This window comes from Nothoprocta perdicaria, unplaced genomic scaffold (genome assembly GCF_003342845.1).
Source record: "Nothoprocta perdicaria isolate Ctin4 unplaced genomic scaffold, notPer1 scaffold_70, whole genome shotgun sequence".
Classification (NCBI taxonomy): domain Eukaryota; kingdom Metazoa; phylum Chordata; class Aves; order Tinamiformes; family Tinamidae; genus Nothoprocta; species Nothoprocta perdicaria.
This window is the reverse complement of record NW_020455977.1, coordinates 765,309-783,837: the sequence shown is the minus strand read 5'-3', so window position 1 is coordinate 783,837 and position 18,529 is coordinate 765,309. Positions and strand designations below refer to the sequence as shown.

Below are 18,529 nucleotides of genomic sequence, written 5' to 3'. Positions count from 1 at the left end.
TCAACTAGTTTTCAAGCCACCTCATTGACCGCCTATTTAGCTTACACTTCATCAGCTCATCTATRGGGCTTTTATGAGAGACAGTGTCMAAAGCCTTACTAAAGTCACGGTAATAACATCCACTGCTCTCCTCCTATTTACCAAGCTAGTCATCTCTTCACAGAAGGCTATCAGGTTGGTTAAGCACAATTTTCCCTTCATAAACTTCTGCTGACTACTCCCAATCATCTTCTTGTCCTTCACATGTCTGAAAACAGTGTCCAGGACTAGCTGCTCCATCTAGATGTGCAAGAAAACTCCAGTTCAAAAATCAGAGACCATGTTTAAAAAAACTCATTACCCTGGAGCCAAACATTCTGCTTTTAAGTTGCCCATATTTGACTATTTGAAATAGTATCATTGCTGAGTTAGGAAGTAGCTCATGCTTAATATTAAACATATTCAAGAGGAAAATAGCAACTTTTTTTCTGTCCCCCTCCATACATTTCCAGTAGGGAAAAGGATCTCTGAGGAAGCAATATATTGCAAAAATATGATTGCTTCCTCATCATTTAAAATAAAAGCTCCATTTCCCCATTCATTCAGTTAAATTATTAGGAAAGAATAATTATTCACAAAAATCAAAAATCCTATTTTCAGTGATAAAAACTGTTAGTTATTAATTGATTGAGCAAAATTAAGCCACTGAAGCTGTTTCTCAGGTAAACTTGTTGGCTGTGGTATAAAAGAAGTTGTGTGAAGAACACAGATGCAACCTATCTTGTGACTTTGCAATGTGTAAGAAACGAGGGAAAGAAACGAAGGAAGTAAAGAACTCCTGGAAATGGCCACAAGGATGACGGAGGCTGATATCACTGGAGAAGCAAGGGTGGGGAAAGAAATCAGCATGTCACAAAACAAAGGAGGGAATGACTAATAGGAAAGGGCAGATATATGAAAGCTTTGAAAGCCTGCACAAAAGCCTGGATGTTGATAGGATGCAGAGGGATGAATCAGTGGAGGGATTCACAAAGAATGACAAGAAAGACAAATCATCTTAACAATCGTGTTTTGAATAGGCTGCAAAAGGTTGCTGTCATTTTCAGAGAGGCATGGGTAATTAATCTGCATGATAATCTGCATAGAGCAAGAGATATCATTTAGAAATACATCAGAGCAGAATGTAATAAGATCATTACTATACAAATAAATAATAGCAATGATTTACATGCTGCTTTAAATGTGCAGGATGAGAAAATGGCCCCAAGTAACAAGCATGACTGAGCTTGTGAATGGTGGTAATCACAGAAAACATGAATGGGAAATGGTTTCATGGGAAAGATAAAGAATTCAGCTTAGGCCGTATTAAGTTTAAACTGACAGAATGACTACTCAGTGGAAATATTGGAGAGAGATGCTAAACAATTGGACTGAGGGAGAGGCAGATTGGGAGCAGATAAGAAGGGCTGAGAACTATTATCAGCATCAGGGTAAGGAAAGCCCAGCAACTCAGTGAGAAAGAAACAGCAAAGAAGGGACAGGCAGGCCCCCGACTGCCAGGAATACTCCTGAAAGACAGGCAGCAAGAGCAGAGGAGGAAAAAACAGTGAAAGGCCAAATAAGAAAAAAAAATTAGGAAAAGACACAAAAATCACGTTATTTTCTTAGAAAGCCCTATCCTGTTTTTGTTTCAAAGGACTGCCACACAAAAGGCGGCAGATGAGGTACGAGTACAAGTGACGACTACAGCTAAGGTGACTTGAGAATATGTGTGCCCTGAAGCTGAGTTCCCATGAGCCCAGGCACCTCATTAAGTGACCTCATTTTGAGAWGGGCTGAATGTCCCGCAGCTCTGTCTGGTTTCATCATGTACTTCTTAAGCAGTGCCAGCCTCACCGCCCCGGGTTGAGACCCTGGCAGCCACAGCAAACACCTCCCTTCCTTACGTGCTCAAACTGGGACAAACAAACTTCACCTTTCTGCCCCATTTCCTTCCTTCCCCTCCTTTTTGAATATTTTAAGACAGAATCCTATTTATAGGGATACAGTTGACTGAAATAATAGAAAAAAAAGGTTTATTTAACACAGTTGTAGGCAGTGACTGGCATGTAACCCAGTCTGTCTCAGCTTTGAGGACCTCCGGACAGTTCAGAGACAAAATCACTTTGATCATAAAAAGGATGACACTTTGAACAAAATGTTGTGTTATTATTTTGTGTCAACTTTATAAGAAAAGGAGATGTATTATTACTACTGAGAGAATAGCATCATTCTTGGTCCAGATTGAGTTGAAACACATCATAAGAACGCGGACTTAATTTCTGACTAAAATGCAATAAAATCCAATGCCTTTTAGTTACCTCTTTGACAATCTTTAAAAGTTTCATAATTCAAATAGGTCGCTGGCATTCATAGCAGCATAAGCAATTTGAGAGCTTAATAAAGTTAGCAAAACTTTAAATGATTACCTAATTTCTAGAGAAATGTTTCTTTGAGATGTAAAGTAACTAGCAAGAATATCTATCTCATCTTTTGTTGCAGGGAGAGAGCAAGACTTGTCTGGTGGAATGAATAAGGGAAAATTCTACAATACATTTTAGAAAGAACTGTCTTAATTATGAAATCTGTTCTGTGTGAGTAACAAAGCAGTGACATGCAGAAGCCTTCCTTCCTCCTCTTCTGCCAGGGGAGAAGGACTATCACCAGTTTCTTCATACTTCTTTCATTCTGCAATGTGCTGGCAACTCAAKTTCCTATTTTAACTCATCTATGATTTCTGTTCAGTTATGCTCCACTGGAGAGGAAAAATTCCTATCATTGCTTTTATAAAGCAGCAAAAAGACACACTGCCTTCTGTCAGCAAATGCTTCACCAGAGTGCCTTAGTTTTAGCTCTTTGGTCTCAACTCAGTCAAGAATTTATGTGTATACCTAACTTGAATGATCCACGCTCTCCCACCCCAACGTGGGATTACTCACATGCGTGGACCAAGGGCAAGGAAGAGAGAATGCTTTAATTTATGACAGATACGTGACTCAGACTTTGTCCTGACTATTTGCTGCAGAAGGCCAGGGAACTTTGCAAAGAGCTGGACCATGGCATTAACCAATATTTTGTGCCTTACCACTTTACTGTCCTTCACACCATCACACTGATCTCAAACAATGAAAAATATCCATTAAAACAGCCATGACATTTAATATACATAGCTGAGAGCAATCTCCCCGGTGCTAAGAGGAGAGACATACATGCTACACATCTCTTCAAAACACACATACATGTGTTCTGCAGCTGGAAGCCAGAACTTGCTAAGCTATTTCAGCAGCCCAACAACTTGTCCACACGCATTAAGACGGGATTCTTGTCTCCTCACTAAGAGGGCAGGGCTGTGCTGCTGGGGCAGGTTTCCCAGAGCGGTGGCAGGATCCCTGGAGGTGTCCAAGAYCCAGCAAGATAGAGCTGATAAAGCCAGTGATAGCTGAGAACAGTATGACTGCACATGGAATGTTGGACTAGATAACTCCAAAGGTCCCTGCCAAGCAACATTTCTGTGACACTTAATCTTCCTTTGTTTCCAACTCAGTGATGGTAAAAAGGTAAAATATAATTTCATATAGTATTTCCAACACACAACAGACTACAAAAAAAGAAACCTGTTGTTGGCTATTTATTTATGTACCTATATCTAAGGTAGGAATGTAGTCAAATCCACTACTTAGTGACTGCTGATTGCTAGTTACTTTCCAACTTTTTTCCAAGTCCTGTGCTGGCAATATTAAATTGTTCTTGCTATTTCTGTTTCCCTCTGTCTCCCAGGGTTGACAAAAATGTCTGAAAAAAATGGTAATCTCTGAAAAACACATGCCTTCTAATAATTCTTCCTAAACAGGTGAAGATTAGAACTACTGATCTTTTATGCAGAACTTCGCATAACTGTGATTTCAAATACAACTAAAACAAGCTTAGAAATTATGCCAAAGAGCAAGGAAGTTGCTTCACTTTGTTCAGCTTTGCCCATGGATATGCAGAGCAGTGTGTATTTGAATACTTAGCGTGCATAAACAGGAAAATCTGCCTTTGTGGGGAAGCTAGAAGGAGCGAGGCCCTGGTTACTGTGCCAATAAAAGACATCAGAGTGCACATGGATTTATATAAGGCTTAAGGAAGAAACGAAAACTGTATGCAAAGTATTTTATTAGCATAATTAAAGACAAATAAGCTAAAATGCACAAATAATAATAAAATAAAATACAAGCACTAACTTATAACTGTGATAAGACACAGAATTAGTTTTTATGATGAACTAACACTGGAAATAATTCTATAATTATTTTTCCAGATTGGGATTTTTGTGACAGATGAAAGAAGCAGTTTTTACCCAATATTGCAATGAAAAACATATGTCTACGGCTAAATAGTCTCAGCAGTAAATCTCTGTAATCTTAAACTACTATCTCCATTTTGGAACTGTGCAATTTTTTCCAAGGTCACTCATGCATGGAGTTCAGATGCTCAGGCCATGACCTTGCCATTGCCACAAAACTGGCATCCTACATTGATCCGAATAGGAAATTATATATTCATATTCTATTAGATCATTCTGCTTTCTTATTTTTTAATATTTTCTTGGAGTATAGGTTAGCAATCAGGCAAATAGAACCAAATATTTTCCACCACATGTAACTGTTGCATCAGTGTTTGGACTAGAAGGTAAGCTAAGTATGTGCTTATTCTTTTAATTTTTAAATATAAATTTCCTTATTGCAAAAAGAGGCATCATCTGCCATTTGAAATTTTTGTCCCATCAGACTCAATGGGAGTTTTCCATTTATTTTAAAATGGCTGTACATCTCTTCTTAAAAAAACACTCTTAATGCATCCACTTATTGTATCAGTGAGATGCACTGTAATAATTCAACTAAAATCATTATATTCCTTCTGAATTTAAGGATGTTTCCCTTACATATACAAAATATTGCAGTGAAAAAGCTGTAAGTCTCTCTTCTGAGAAACAAATTTTGCAATTCAATAGTGAGCTTTAATTTTGGCATATAGACAATGCTATTGAAGTTAGCAAGAGTAGTTATATGTGCATATAAGTGAAGCACATATAACTTATATGTGCATATAAGTGAAGCACCGTGATCCCTGTCTTGGTAGCTCTCTACATAATTTGAAGTTGTCAGTTTAAAAAAAAAGCTACAGTTTTATTAAAGTTTCAGTAAAAATATAACGTAAAAAGATAAAATGCACAGCCAACCTTTAAAAAGGGCTTTAAAAGTCAAAGTTTTTTCTTAGATCAGGGCTATTTTATTAGAAAACCTGTTTTGGAACAAAGCAAAGAAAGCATCAAATATGCATTTCTCCTACTACATTCTGTATAAATCATTTTTCTAAGGGYAGACAGGAGAGTTCAAAGAGCTGATAATGATGTCTCAAACTTCTAAACTACCGCTTCAAAATCAGCTTATAGCACTAAGGATCAAAAACATTATTATCTGAAAGGCAGTTGGTGACCCATAAAAAAAAGACAAGTATATTCAATCTGACCTGTAGTAAATGCGTGAAGGACGAACATGAACCTTTACATCTGAAATCCTTCCTGACAGTCTAGGCAGAGAAACCATGACACCCAGGATCTGCCCATTAGCAAAGATACCCACACAATCTGTCCCCTGGGCTTGCTCTTCACAGAATTAGAAAACATCAGTTTTTGCTGTTGGCCCACAGAGCAATTTCTACAAAAACCTCGGTTTTTTTTTCTTTTTTTTTTTTCTTTTTTTAAATAAAAAAAGGAAAAGGCCAAAAAATGACGCCCTAGTAAGGTCATAAAATYATTCAAATTTCAGGTATACTCACAGTATGATTTCCATATTGGAGGCTGGTATTCTTCAGCATCTAAAAGAGAAATGAAAAGGAGAAAAGAAATCAGTCAGTTGACCACCGAGTAAAACTGGCAGCATTTTCTGACGAGAGACCTCAGCTTGTCAGCAAAATTTACATTTCTTTCCCGAGAGAAATGCTAGTTTATTTATGAAACAGTCTTCTGTGGGAGACAAGAATATAAATATCACCACTTGTGGAGTCAAAATGTTTTTTGCCAAATTAATCAAATACAACAGGAATTAATTTCTTACCAATTTGCATATAGTTTCTTATCTCACCAGTATTCTTATAGTAATTAACCAGAATAACCACAGATGGAATTCTTTATTTTCTTTATTTAGTAGAATAAACAGACAAATCACTACTGATTTGCAATCAGCCTTCCAACCCCTCCATTATGATTTCAAAACAAGCATTAATGAATAATATATGCTTTAGCTAAAAAGATGCGCAGCTCAGACCAGGCTCTGACGTACAGACCTGACAGTTCCCACAACAAGATTCGGTTGCATGTCTTGCACCGACAATAACTTGCAATTTGCATATTTTGCAGAAACTACATCAGCAAAAATAATAACAAAASGGTAGAGAAAGGAAAGACTGGAAAAGCTGCAACTGGAAACAGACAATTGTTGCGCCTACCAAGTGAAGCAGCACAAAAAGAGTTGATATATTTTCTTAGCACAAGGGCTATGCAATACTTCTGGATAAACTGCTGGCAAAGAGACCCACGCCTCTGAGTTCGGAAGTGTAAAATCGTATGGTCTGAACTAAAGAATAACAAAACAAAACCAAAACCCATGGTATGTTAAGAGCCATGAGTGCAAAGGCTCTCTGGAAAGCAGGTGGGCACCACTTGAAGACCTTACTGAGGACCTGAGCCTGCAAGACTCAAGACACATTTCTTGCTGTAGGAAAAGCTGTTGGATTCAACCAGAATCCAGAAATCCCAGCAAAGGCCAAGCTTGACCTTTAGGAGTTAAATACAGAGCTCCAAAACAGCTGCCCTACACTAGCTGGAAAGAGTGAGTTATCATGTATTAGTTTGGCTCTAAACTATCTTGTTGCCAAACACTTTGAAGAGTCATTTATAGTGGGTGTTTCATTAACCTTCTAATACTGTGCAAGTTAATTAAGGTGTTTGGTGTTTACTAAACTTCTACTTAAGTTATGCTAATAAAATTCAATTATAGTTGCATAGCTCATGCTCACTGTCTATTTATATACATGCAACCACTTTAAATATATCCATGCAAAATTTTGTTTACTAGGAATGTTAATCATTAGCTACCATCTGCCACTTTCAACTACATTGTTTTAAAGAAGGATAAAACGTAGCAATTACCACAGTTGCTGCCTGTAATAATATTCTGTAACATTTTGCAAATATATTGATTGGGAAATCCATTCAATTGCAGTTTCAACTAAATCCACTTCACAACTTTGCCAAAATTTTAAAGGGCTCTCAGACTAACAGAGTTACACCATACTGTGGCAATCCACGATTAATTAGCTTGCCAGTTCATTATATGAAAGGATTATTTTAAATTATCTGAAGCTATTCAAGAGACCAGTGAAATTTATTCAAGCAGGAGCAAGCTAWTTTTTTTCCCTCGCTCATAATAATRGTAATATATTACTCAGTTTCTTCTATACATCTGTTGCTTTACATTTTGTTCATCGTAGCAGAGTAATATTATGAAGCAAATTACTTYGTGATACTTCTATATTGCCGCAAGAGAATTTATTTCTCTTGTTAAATTATTTTTCCAGTAAGATAAACATTGAGATAAAACAAACAAGTTTAACTTGTGACTTCAGAAAAGGATAATAACAGGAGAAACAATGAAAAACCTGAGTTTACACGGTTGTGATGGTCGTCCAAACTAATTAAAAAAAGCAAAGTAAATTGAACAATGAAAGTTCATCTGTAAGGGGCCGTAAACTGCTTCATTAGCTTTAGATGGACTGATGGTGTGGAAACAGTCTAGGTACAGAGCAATCATCTTGGAGATAATCATAAAGCAAAAACTCCCAATGATTACGTTAGATGGTTAATCTGTTAACCCAGAAAAGACTGTACAGAGCCACTCCTCAATAGATTAAATAATTCTTAAGGGCAGCATAATCAGTAGACAAACAAGGTTCACCAGTTCCATCTTCTCTCTTACAACATGCAGCAACAAACATACTGTGTGATCCTTTCAGCTCATACCACATTCTTAAGTCACAGAAAAAAACAATCCACAGGTTATATTATTATTATTATTACTGTTTATCATTAAGCTACTGTGAATGACACCTGATGGCATACAATTGTAGGGAAAAAAAAGATTAAATTCAACCCAGAGACAGAGATCATGTTTAYGGATCAAGGAAACATCTAATGGAGTTGAGACATGGACTTCACGTCCTTGTTGCAGAAGAGAGGCAATGGCTCCTTCACAGATACAGCCCAGATAGGAATGAGGGTGCCATTACCGTGACTGAATAACCAGAAAAATACACCAACTTTTCTCCCTGTCTGTAAACAGGACTTTGGATTCCCACCCAGGATGACTAGTTTAGACTACATTTCAACTGTTCACAAGGCAGGAATTAAATGAGACAAATCCTACTCAAGGGCACTGGATTACTACTATTTGCCTCTTGTTCTGATCTTTATTCTACTTCTTTTATATATATATATATATATATATATATATATATGCATACACACACACACACACACACACAATTCCTTTCTATTGTAGGTCAGTAAACAATGAAAGTTGTCTTTCATACTCTGTCACCAAGCTGAGTACACCAGGATCACTAGGATACAGAAGTTGCCTGTAGTAGTTTGGGTGGTTGGCTCAGTCTCGTCACAACTTCTCTGTTTCTGCTCACAGTAGAGATCTCAGCAAGGATCACTGACCTCCTGTCTGGCGTATTTAACAAAAACGAATCGCTGAATAAATAAATCAATCCAACTTGCCACCAGTGAGAAGTGCCCCATGTTGATCTCCCACTAAATTATCTTAATATGAACGTTGCTCGTGATGTTTATCACAACTGTGATAGGTAGCATGTGAAGAAAACTCTCTCTGGCATATTCTTAGGTGATAAAACAGGATTCCTCAAACTGCTTGAACGGTTCACACTTTCAACTGCGATATGTTGTCTAAACCCAAGAAACGAACCAGCTAAAGATAGATTGAAAGCAGTCCCACAGGAAAAATAGGGAGAACCAATGAGTATCGGTACCCCGAGATGTTACAGGACCAGCTATGACACACCTTTCTGGGGTTAGAGATACTCCCTGTGCAAGAAATATATCATGCCCAGGAGGTCACACCTGGTTGGTTGCTTCAAGTCTTACCTGYACTTTATCAGAAGAGACTAGCAAAACCAGAAAACCTAACAAATGCTCATTCCTCTCCCAAACTGGAAGGAGTAATGCCGGAGAAGACAGAAGAAGAGAGAGCTGGATATTGGTATGGAGAATATTAGGGACAATATTGTCCATCAAAAGTTTGAAATATATTGATTTAGAAGATGAGTATTTGTCAGAGGTAAGAATATAACTAGAAATTGGTCAAGTGCTAAGCAGAAAGACAAAATGAGTGCTAGAGGCTGACTCTTGGGGAATATTTCAGCTACACAAATGTTTCTCACTGCACACTAATATAGTCATAATGGATAGAAAAAGATACTATAGAAAATGTGATCTTATAGAATTGTAACGTGGGAATAAAGAAAAACTGATCAGCACTTAATTTTCTTTACTCTTCACAGAGTAGAAAGATGAAAAAGCATCTGAGGATTTTTTTTCACAAGGTTGATGCAGCAATATAGCAGCTGAATAAAAGCAGAAAAACCACTATAAAAAGACTACTGAAAAATTGGCAAAACTTTAAGCAATAAGCTTAAAATTATGCTTTTTTTAAAGAAATCTAATATAAAAAACTGTTTCCATAAGTGATTCTTGGCAATCTTAGAGTTATTCTAAAACAATTTTTGAAAAAATAATGAGGCTTATCCTAATGATGCAGGAAGCAAACTTATTGAAGGACTTCAAGCTTCATCTTTCAGCCTGCCTGGCTCTATACAAAGGACATACCAAAAGCCATCTTTTTGGATGTTGTTGTAAAAGACATAGCAATGGTGAACAGTACCTTTTTTAGGATCAAGTTCTTTAGGACGAAGTCCTTGTACTTTGTGAAGATGATGATTTAATGTCAACATTTGAGWCGTGGTACTGCTAGCACCAGGACTGCACAAGCTAAGGCAGGTTTAATATAACAACCACCATGCTTTTACTGATAATGCACTGGCAAAAAAAATATCCTGTCTTTTACAGGGAAAATCAGAAATTATGTCACGCCATTAAGTATTTCTGATTTGTACGGGACATTTCTAATTATAAAGGGAGGAGTAACAGACTTCTGCACTGTAGCTATGTGCCATGGCCAGTAATAGATATTCGAAAAAGCATTAATGTTTCCTCGAGTAGCAAATATTTAAGCTAAACAGCAGCAGCTTGATCAACGAAATTTGCTGCTGGGTTCTTCACAGGCAGTAGGAAAGAGGAGGAAAACTTATTTTTTTGCCTTTGGCCTCAGTATAGGATTATAAAAACAAACTGCACTTCATCCTGGAAGCGCTGTCTCAGCCTGGACTTTCTGCCATCATTGTTTGAAATACAAACTTCCCTTCCAGTAATGACTAATTTTAAATCCATGACTTGTATTTGCAGTGATGAGGAAGAACTGACYGACAAACCACCAGCTTGTTAGCAATGTGCAGATAAATGATTCACCAGATGAACCAGTCTAGTAACTGATTTTTTTCATTTTCTATTTTTATTTTCAGGCCCAATAGTTATTAAGGAAAATACACAAAAGGTATTAAAATAATAAAAGAGAKTATGCAGTTTTACTATCTACAGTACTTGCGGTTTTATACCTTTGTTYTCAAAACATTAGGGTACATTATTAAATACATTTTTCTTATTTTTATATAAATAATTACGCATGTATAGGTGAGACATAACTTTTGAATAAAAGGCTTTGATATCAACAGTATTTTTACTCTATAGGGACATGCACTTTTTTCTTTTATTATTCCTCTAATAATCAGAATAATATTATACAGAAGACTAGAATGAGGATGGAGATTAAAGTGAAAGAATAATACCGGAACTTCTTTGATAAGGCCAGTTCTTTTTTTCAACACATAAATCATCACTGCATTATTTAATTTTCATTGTGTGCTCAACACTTACCAACTACTAAACTTCATTTTTTTTCCATTTTATCTGTACCATTAATGGTTCAAATGTAAGATGTGAATGGCTACTTTCATTTTTCTTATCCTCCCTTTATCACCAATTAATATATATGTATACACAACTATCACACATTTCAGTAATTCCGCAAGTCAACTTTCTTCTGTTTCTTTTTCAYTTGGTATATTCATTTAGGTGTTTTACTTGCTTATATTATAAATAATAACTGTCCTTACAGGCATGAGAAAGAGAATTTTTAATTAAATACTTTGAGATAGGACATTCTTTTTTATTAAGTTGTAAATAATYATACTGTCAAATGAGAACCTGTGACTCCTAAAAATTCAGTGTAYCTTTGAAGAGCAAAATTAATTCTCTACACAGTTAATAATTAGTGATGTAGGTGTTGAAATAGCTCAGTGTGTCATAAAGTCTGTTTAATGTTTCATTCAGAAATGTACATTGCCTATACAGAAGGCAGTATATGACAGTTTTACTGCTGAAATTTCTCTTCACCAGTACATGGGTAAGTCAAATATGGAAATATACTTCAACTTTTATTTTAATGAGACACTTCAACTTTCAGTACAAGGCATAGAAATTACTGAACTGTTTATTTACAGCATAGTTTTTAATTAATGCATTAATTCAAATTTTGAGTGTTTTCTGCAGTGTTGTTCTCTTAAAAAAAATCAGTGACAATGTATATAATGCTCACAAAAGGAGTGGAACATGATCCTGCACAGAAATTAGGCTGAAACTGCAAGCCTTCAATAAGTACAATATAAAAAGACAGTTATTTTATATCTTTTGCATTTGTCTATAACAAACTTATTATTAGAAAGTACTTCTGTAAATTTAGCTATTTTTGTACCTTCTGCCAACCAGCACCTTTCTAAATTTTGCTCACTCTTGCTTCAGATCTCAAAACAGTATCTTCTTGCTAATATGCAAGTAGACAGTTCCATTAGTAATTTTGTTTTATGCGGACGAAAGATTATGTAAATGCAATAATTTCAAAAGTTATCAAGTGGCCAAATATGAATCACTAGGTGAATTGCTCTCCAAAAGATCACATGAGATTTTAATTATTGGAAACTATAGCAAACTTTGTAGACCAAAAAAGTGCCATGTTCTGCAATTGGCGAGTGCTCTTCAGATAGCTGTGGTTGTCTAACCATAGCAATATTATCGTTGATTAAAAATATGCCTTCCCAATCTGAAAAAATATTAAAGAAAATTGCAATTAAAACTGTTCTGTGACAGAATCCTACCTTTATCAATTTTTGAAATGGAGCGGAACAATAAACATTGTTTTCAATATCCATATGAAAAAATATAAAAGGGTATTTGTACAAACCTAGTTTTCATCCTTCTTAGGGCCAATATACAGGTTCCCCGTAAATAGATTTCTCCAGACAACAAATCATAGCACCCAAAAGAGATCTATTTTTAGCTAATGTGAATTTTTGGAATGATTTTTAAATATTTTCAGGGAAATTTATATGGTTTTAGAGCCCATAGTGGCATTCACTCTACCTAACTTCAGGAGGAAAAGTCCTTTCTAACACTGAATCCTTTTGAAACTATTTGACTTCTGATGACATTTAAGAGTCTGTGTGATTCAGCAGCTTCTGAATATTTTCACAGCAAGAATTTGTTGTTGGTTCTTTGTTGATGGTTCCCATAAAATTTACTSTGGTCACCAAAAACTAAGTCTCAAAGCTTGCCAGCATTATCTGTGTTAAAAGTAAAGCCAACATAATTAAAATCTAACGTATTTATTTTCACATTTTCATAAATTTTAATCTAGAAATCAGAGGCATTGAGAAATCAAAATGGTGCAGTTCGGGCTCTGCACGACAGAGATGGACATTTCATTGGTAGGAATAAACACATGACCTCACTTAAATCACATTACATTAGAAGACCTCATATCTTCTGCAGATAGCCCTTCGCTTCTAGCTAATGGCCAGTTAGTTCCTGGCTAAAACTCAAGACCAGATAATCAGCTGGCATCCATGCGAGAAGCTCCACTGGAGCAATTTTATCACTATGCAGAATGGAGCGATGTTTTGCCAGCCATTTACTTAAGGCAATTAAAGGGGGGAAAAAAAAAAAAACCCCAGCAAAAAGTTAACTCTCCATCCAGGGAGCCCTGGACTCTATAGAGCAACACTATATGAGAAGGCACGTGACTAAAATAATTGCAAAACTGCCCCAAAATGCTATTAAAAGGGTCACCGTAATCACAGTGAAGTGTTTCAATTAGAACATTTCTGCTAAAATCGAGCTAGCACCTTCCCTACTCTAGAAACACTCTCATCAATCGACACAATGCCCATGTACCAAGCTTGTCAAAAGAGCCAATACATTTCCTCCAAATGTATTAACCTTTAGCAAAATACAAATTACTGCTTTTTGGTAACTCCATTATTTTCAATGTGTGTCATTTTGTCCTCTCTCTCTAACCAAGGGCACCAATGTTTCCTTTCAACTCTTGAAGAATATAGAAAGTGGCCCAATTCCCCTACCTGACCACAGAAGCTCCCAAAAGGGTTTTCTGACTCATCTCCTAGCCTCATATTCACCTTCCTTACGGACAAAGAAATTTAAGTTTTATAAAGATCAGCACTGCACACTGAGAATCCTAGTAATTCCTATTCCCCGTAAATTTAGAAGGGCAACCAGGATGATTAAGGGAATGGAACATCTCTCGTATGAAGAGAGGCTGAGTGAGCTGGGCCTTTTTTCTCTGGAGAAGAGACGGCTCAGAGGGGACATGATTAATATGTATAAGTTCAGGAAGGGAGAATGCAGGGAGGAAGGRGACAGGCTGTTCTCACTGGTGGCCAGCRATAGGACGAGGGGTAATGGCCACAAGCTGAAACACAAGAAGTTCCGTCTCCAGGTGAGGAGCAACTTCTTTACTGTTAGGGTGACAGAGCAGTGGAACAGGCTGCCCAGGGAGGTTGTGGAGTCTCCTACTCTGGAGGTCTTCAAAACCCGCCTGGATGCCRCCCTGTGCCACATGCTGTAGGTGTGCCTGCTTGAGCGGGAAGGTTGGACTAGATGATCTSTAGAGGTCCCTTCCAACCTTAAATAAATATTCTGAAATATTCTGAAATTTCCAGTACAGCCATGTGACTTAGAGAATTTAAGGCGGAATTCACAAAGATTGGGAGACTACATTGTGCTTAGTCCTGGGGCTATTCATATATTGGAACCCTGCTTAACTCTGCTGCCTAAGCACAGTTTCGAGCCTTGGACATCAGAAACRGAAACTACTGTGCCAGGCAGAGATGCTTAATGACTTTAAGAAGAGTAAAAACCCGGCAAAAAATTAGAGCTTTGGCTTCCTTTACAGAGTCTGTTGTAGTTGCTGCAATATTTGCGTCTATGCATTAGAGCATGAAAACCAGGAAAAACAACTGCCACCTGCAAACTAAGCTAAATATTCCCACCACTTCTTGATAAAAAAAAAAAAAAAACACAGTTCCTAAGGTAAGGATAAATTAAGATAAATTTTGCATTTTTTCTCTATTATGTTGTACCTACACATTTAACTGCTTCCCTACTACTGCTATTCTTACACTTACTCACATTGATCTAAACAGTAAGTGCTTATCTTCTTAAATTTTAGTTCCATAATCATATTCTTATATTGCCAATATTCTTTCCTCTCTGCAACCTCAGCAATAAAGCAGTTACAATGAATATTACTTTAAAATCGTTTGAATACTATCGTAGAACATTTCATCCTCGAAGAACATATTTTATGTTTCCTTACTTGGGAGGAATTCTTATTGCCCTGTAGACACCTATTATTCTTCCAGGTGCTTTTTAGTGCTCCTTGGCACTTATCAAACTAATCAACATGACTGTGCAAGATAACCTAAAGGCTGGGCACAAGTGACAGATGGGCTTCTCTAGCTACTTCTTCTGTAGAAACATTATGGTTAAAGGGATGTCATTTGAGGCAAAACTCATGTTTTTGTGACACTGTGACCATCAAATCAAAAACACGTTCAAAACAGCACTGAAGGGACAAACTGGTAGGCTCAGATGTGCTASTGCCTTCAGTGGCATTGAGCAGGAGAACACAATTTAACCATCCTTGTAGTGCAGGGGAAAATAGAACTGCAGTCTCATTAATATTCTGATTTTATGATTTGCAATTTTGAAAGATATATTTAGCACACATGAATTCTGCATTTATGTATTTCAGGATACATGAAGCTTCTTTACATGTGGTAACTAAATGAAGTGAAAATAAAATCATTCATAGATTTAAAATGAATTTTTTAATGCATAATCAGAGATCAGCTGCCTTTTTTGCAAAGCAAAACAAAGGAAGTAAAAACCACAGTATTTCTCAATAACTTTTTTTGGAATTGTTTTTCATCTTTGTAGAAGTCACAGGGAAATTTTGATTCTTAAAAGATTATTCCCCACATATCTTGCAGATACACTCAGAAAACTGTAAAGCCAATGCTTAAAAGCCCATCTAGCGGATCTTTGATCATAAACTTAGTTGAGATCACAGTACAAAGAAAAAGTAAAAAAGTCCTCTCCCTTTGAATTATTTTTAAAGATATGCACAGGTGCCACAATCTTGAATAAACCCTCTGACTCATCCCAATAAAACCCTTCATTTTAAGTCAGTTAATTATGAATAAGGCCATGACTTTGACATAGTAATATTTAACACATCTCGCAGTGGAAGTACAGGAAAAAAAGATTAGCGATTGTGTTTGCTATAGGCAAAGAGCAGTTAAGCAACAGCCAATCAATATTCAATGCAATATCAATAATCAAGGTCACTTGCTACTGTGACTTACTTCTTCAGAACAATAAAGTTTAGATGAAAAATCCCCTCTTTGCTTGCTTTCTGTGCTGGCCAACATCTGTAGCTGATTTTGCCAAGTTTCTGCATTCCTAGAGCATTTATAAAGACTGTGGACAGATCAACAACTACGGACATGAAAATGGCATCAGTTGTGTCCTGGTAATTTAATGAAGAAGAGCTTTGTTCCTCTGATGAAACACTAGCTTTCATTTAACAAAATATATTTCCCAGTCATTTTTTTTTTTTTTTTATTTACAAAGAAAGAACATGTATATTCATGTTCAAAGACTCAAAAGTTGCCAGTACAGTTAGAATAATGTTATTTTGGAGCATGGAGAAGGGAAAATGAAGCAAACTCAAATCAATCCTCCAGAAAGAACCAGCAGATCTCCAAAAGAAYATGCATTTCTTAAACTAAAGGAGACAGTTTGGGCTAAGCAAGAACTGCAAGTCTTGGTAGGAACCGCCACTCTGCACCTCTGCTCCCATCTCAGGAGACAGACAGGCACACGGGGTAAAACCATGAGCTGGTATTCCAATTTTCAACAGCACGAGAGCTAGGATTATATCTAAGATAGGATTATATCTCATAAAAGACAGGACAGACGTGAGGTGTGAGGAAATTTTTAAGATTTTCATACTTTTCCCGTAAGTTTGTTGTAACACTCATCAAAACGTATCACTGGTCAGATTATTCTCATAGCTAAGCCTCACAAAAATATAGATCTTTCCAAGGCCAAAGTTTTTGGTTGTTCGTGAGTTTATTTAGCAGTACTATGGGTTTGTAAATAATGGTTGAAACTGTGGTTTCCTTCAAACTACTCCAAATGAAAGCTAAGTTTTTGGCTGTTTTTTTTACTTAATTTCATCAGCATTATTTGATGCTCACAGCAACACAGTGAGCTCTACGCCAGCTTCATGCCCCAGGAACCGTAAAAATATTGGACAATTATAAAACATTCATTCATTTTAAATTTCAGCTTCTTCTTGTGCTTGTTATTTGCAAGAATTGTTAAAGATAAACCAGACTGAGAGAGCCAATATGCTCACCACAGCAAAAAATACTCACTTATTAAAAAGTACATCCCAAAAGGCAAGTACAGTAATACATAAAACCAATTTGTAAGATAAGAGCTAACCACACCACTTACTATTGCTGTCTGATAGCATTCAACATAGCTTGAAATCCGTTAATATGCTAGGTAATACAGTGCAGGTATACAAAATTCATTCTATTAATTTCTACACTAGCAAAATCTATTGAACGTGGAGAGTAATTATAAGGCAGTCTTATCCACTGCTGGAAAAGGCAAGCCAAAATCAATCTCAGCATCAGAAAAATAATTATCCCAGGAGACTTGCACTTCCMGGGAATGCCCATTTTTGTGTTGGGAAAGCACAAAACTGAGAGCTACTCAGTGAGACCTTGACAGCAACTGTAGCTCAGCTCTACTGCTTATCTTGCTGCATCATCTATACAGAATACCCACCAGTTTCCAACTAACTTAACCAATACTACAGTTCATTTTTATAAGTTAGCTGTAAATCTTTTATAGCATTTAATTTGAGCAACAGACTGAGTGCTTGGAAAATGCTTATGCGTCTCAGATCAAARGCTATTCAAATTTAAATGGTTTTATAGAGTAATAATATTTAATTTAGATTGGCCTAGTCAGTGCTGATAGTTTAGTCAGATTAGGTGGAACTCTACATGCAACAGGAGCAAAGTATTTCATTATCATTAAAATATTCCCATTGTGGTAGCGTTTGGAACYCCAAATCGAGTTTGGTGCTGTGCCCAACTGCTAACGTGCATGGTTTAAAAATATAACACAGCAGTCACTAACCTAGAAGTGTTTGTGATTACAGTGCACAACAAGCATCCGACAGATAAAAACAAAAGGGACAGGAGAGCAAAAGGGTAGCAGAAGGGTTATCCATGTCAGATTAGTAGGTATCAGTGGCAGTGCATCCTCCCCGGTCTAGTTTCATCCAGATTTAGCATAGCAGATGATCTTTAAAAAAAAAAAACCCAAATTTAAGAACCATGGAGCAGCATGTAAGCACACTGAGGAGAACTCCACCTGATTTATTATCTTATTAGGAAGCATCGTTTATAAATGTTAAGAAAAATGTTGGAGATTTAGTTCCTTCTGAGARCATGAGAGAAAATAACCTCGGTACATTTATGATATATTTTTATTGAAGTGACATACCACATAAGTAACAAAATATCCTGGATCAAGGCTTTTTAATAACTTATTTCTACTGAGCAGTAAATTATTCAAAAGGAAATTGCAGCTCACGTGGAGAAAATCCTTCCCTGCTTAATGTGCATGAGGCTTTGCTGTGTTCTCAAAGACATGCCTATAGCCTACTGCTTAGCAGCCTGATTTCAGTACATCGTTTTATCTGATGCCAGCCAATTTACTTACACTGCTGCTGTGTAAAATCAAGTTCAGGGTCCCCAACCGGTAAACATTTTCAATAGAGAAACRCTTCTCTCTTTTATGCATGCTGTAAAATAATCTATTGCTTAGTAAAAC

The 18,529-nt window shown here is 36.6% G+C and overlaps 1 protein-coding gene across 1 annotated transcript in view; it reads right to left on the bottom strand.

Moving 5' to 3' along the window:
* CHN2 (chimerin 2) overlaps positions 1-18,529 on the bottom strand; it is a 150,623-nt gene that overhangs the window by 86,046 nt on the left and 46,048 nt on the right. The window contains exon 2 of the mRNA XM_026050796.1: positions 5,839-5,877. Coding sequence (XP_025906581.1) covers positions 5,839-5,877 — 39 coding nt within the window. The remainder of the gene's footprint in view (positions 1-5,838; positions 5,878-18,529) is intronic.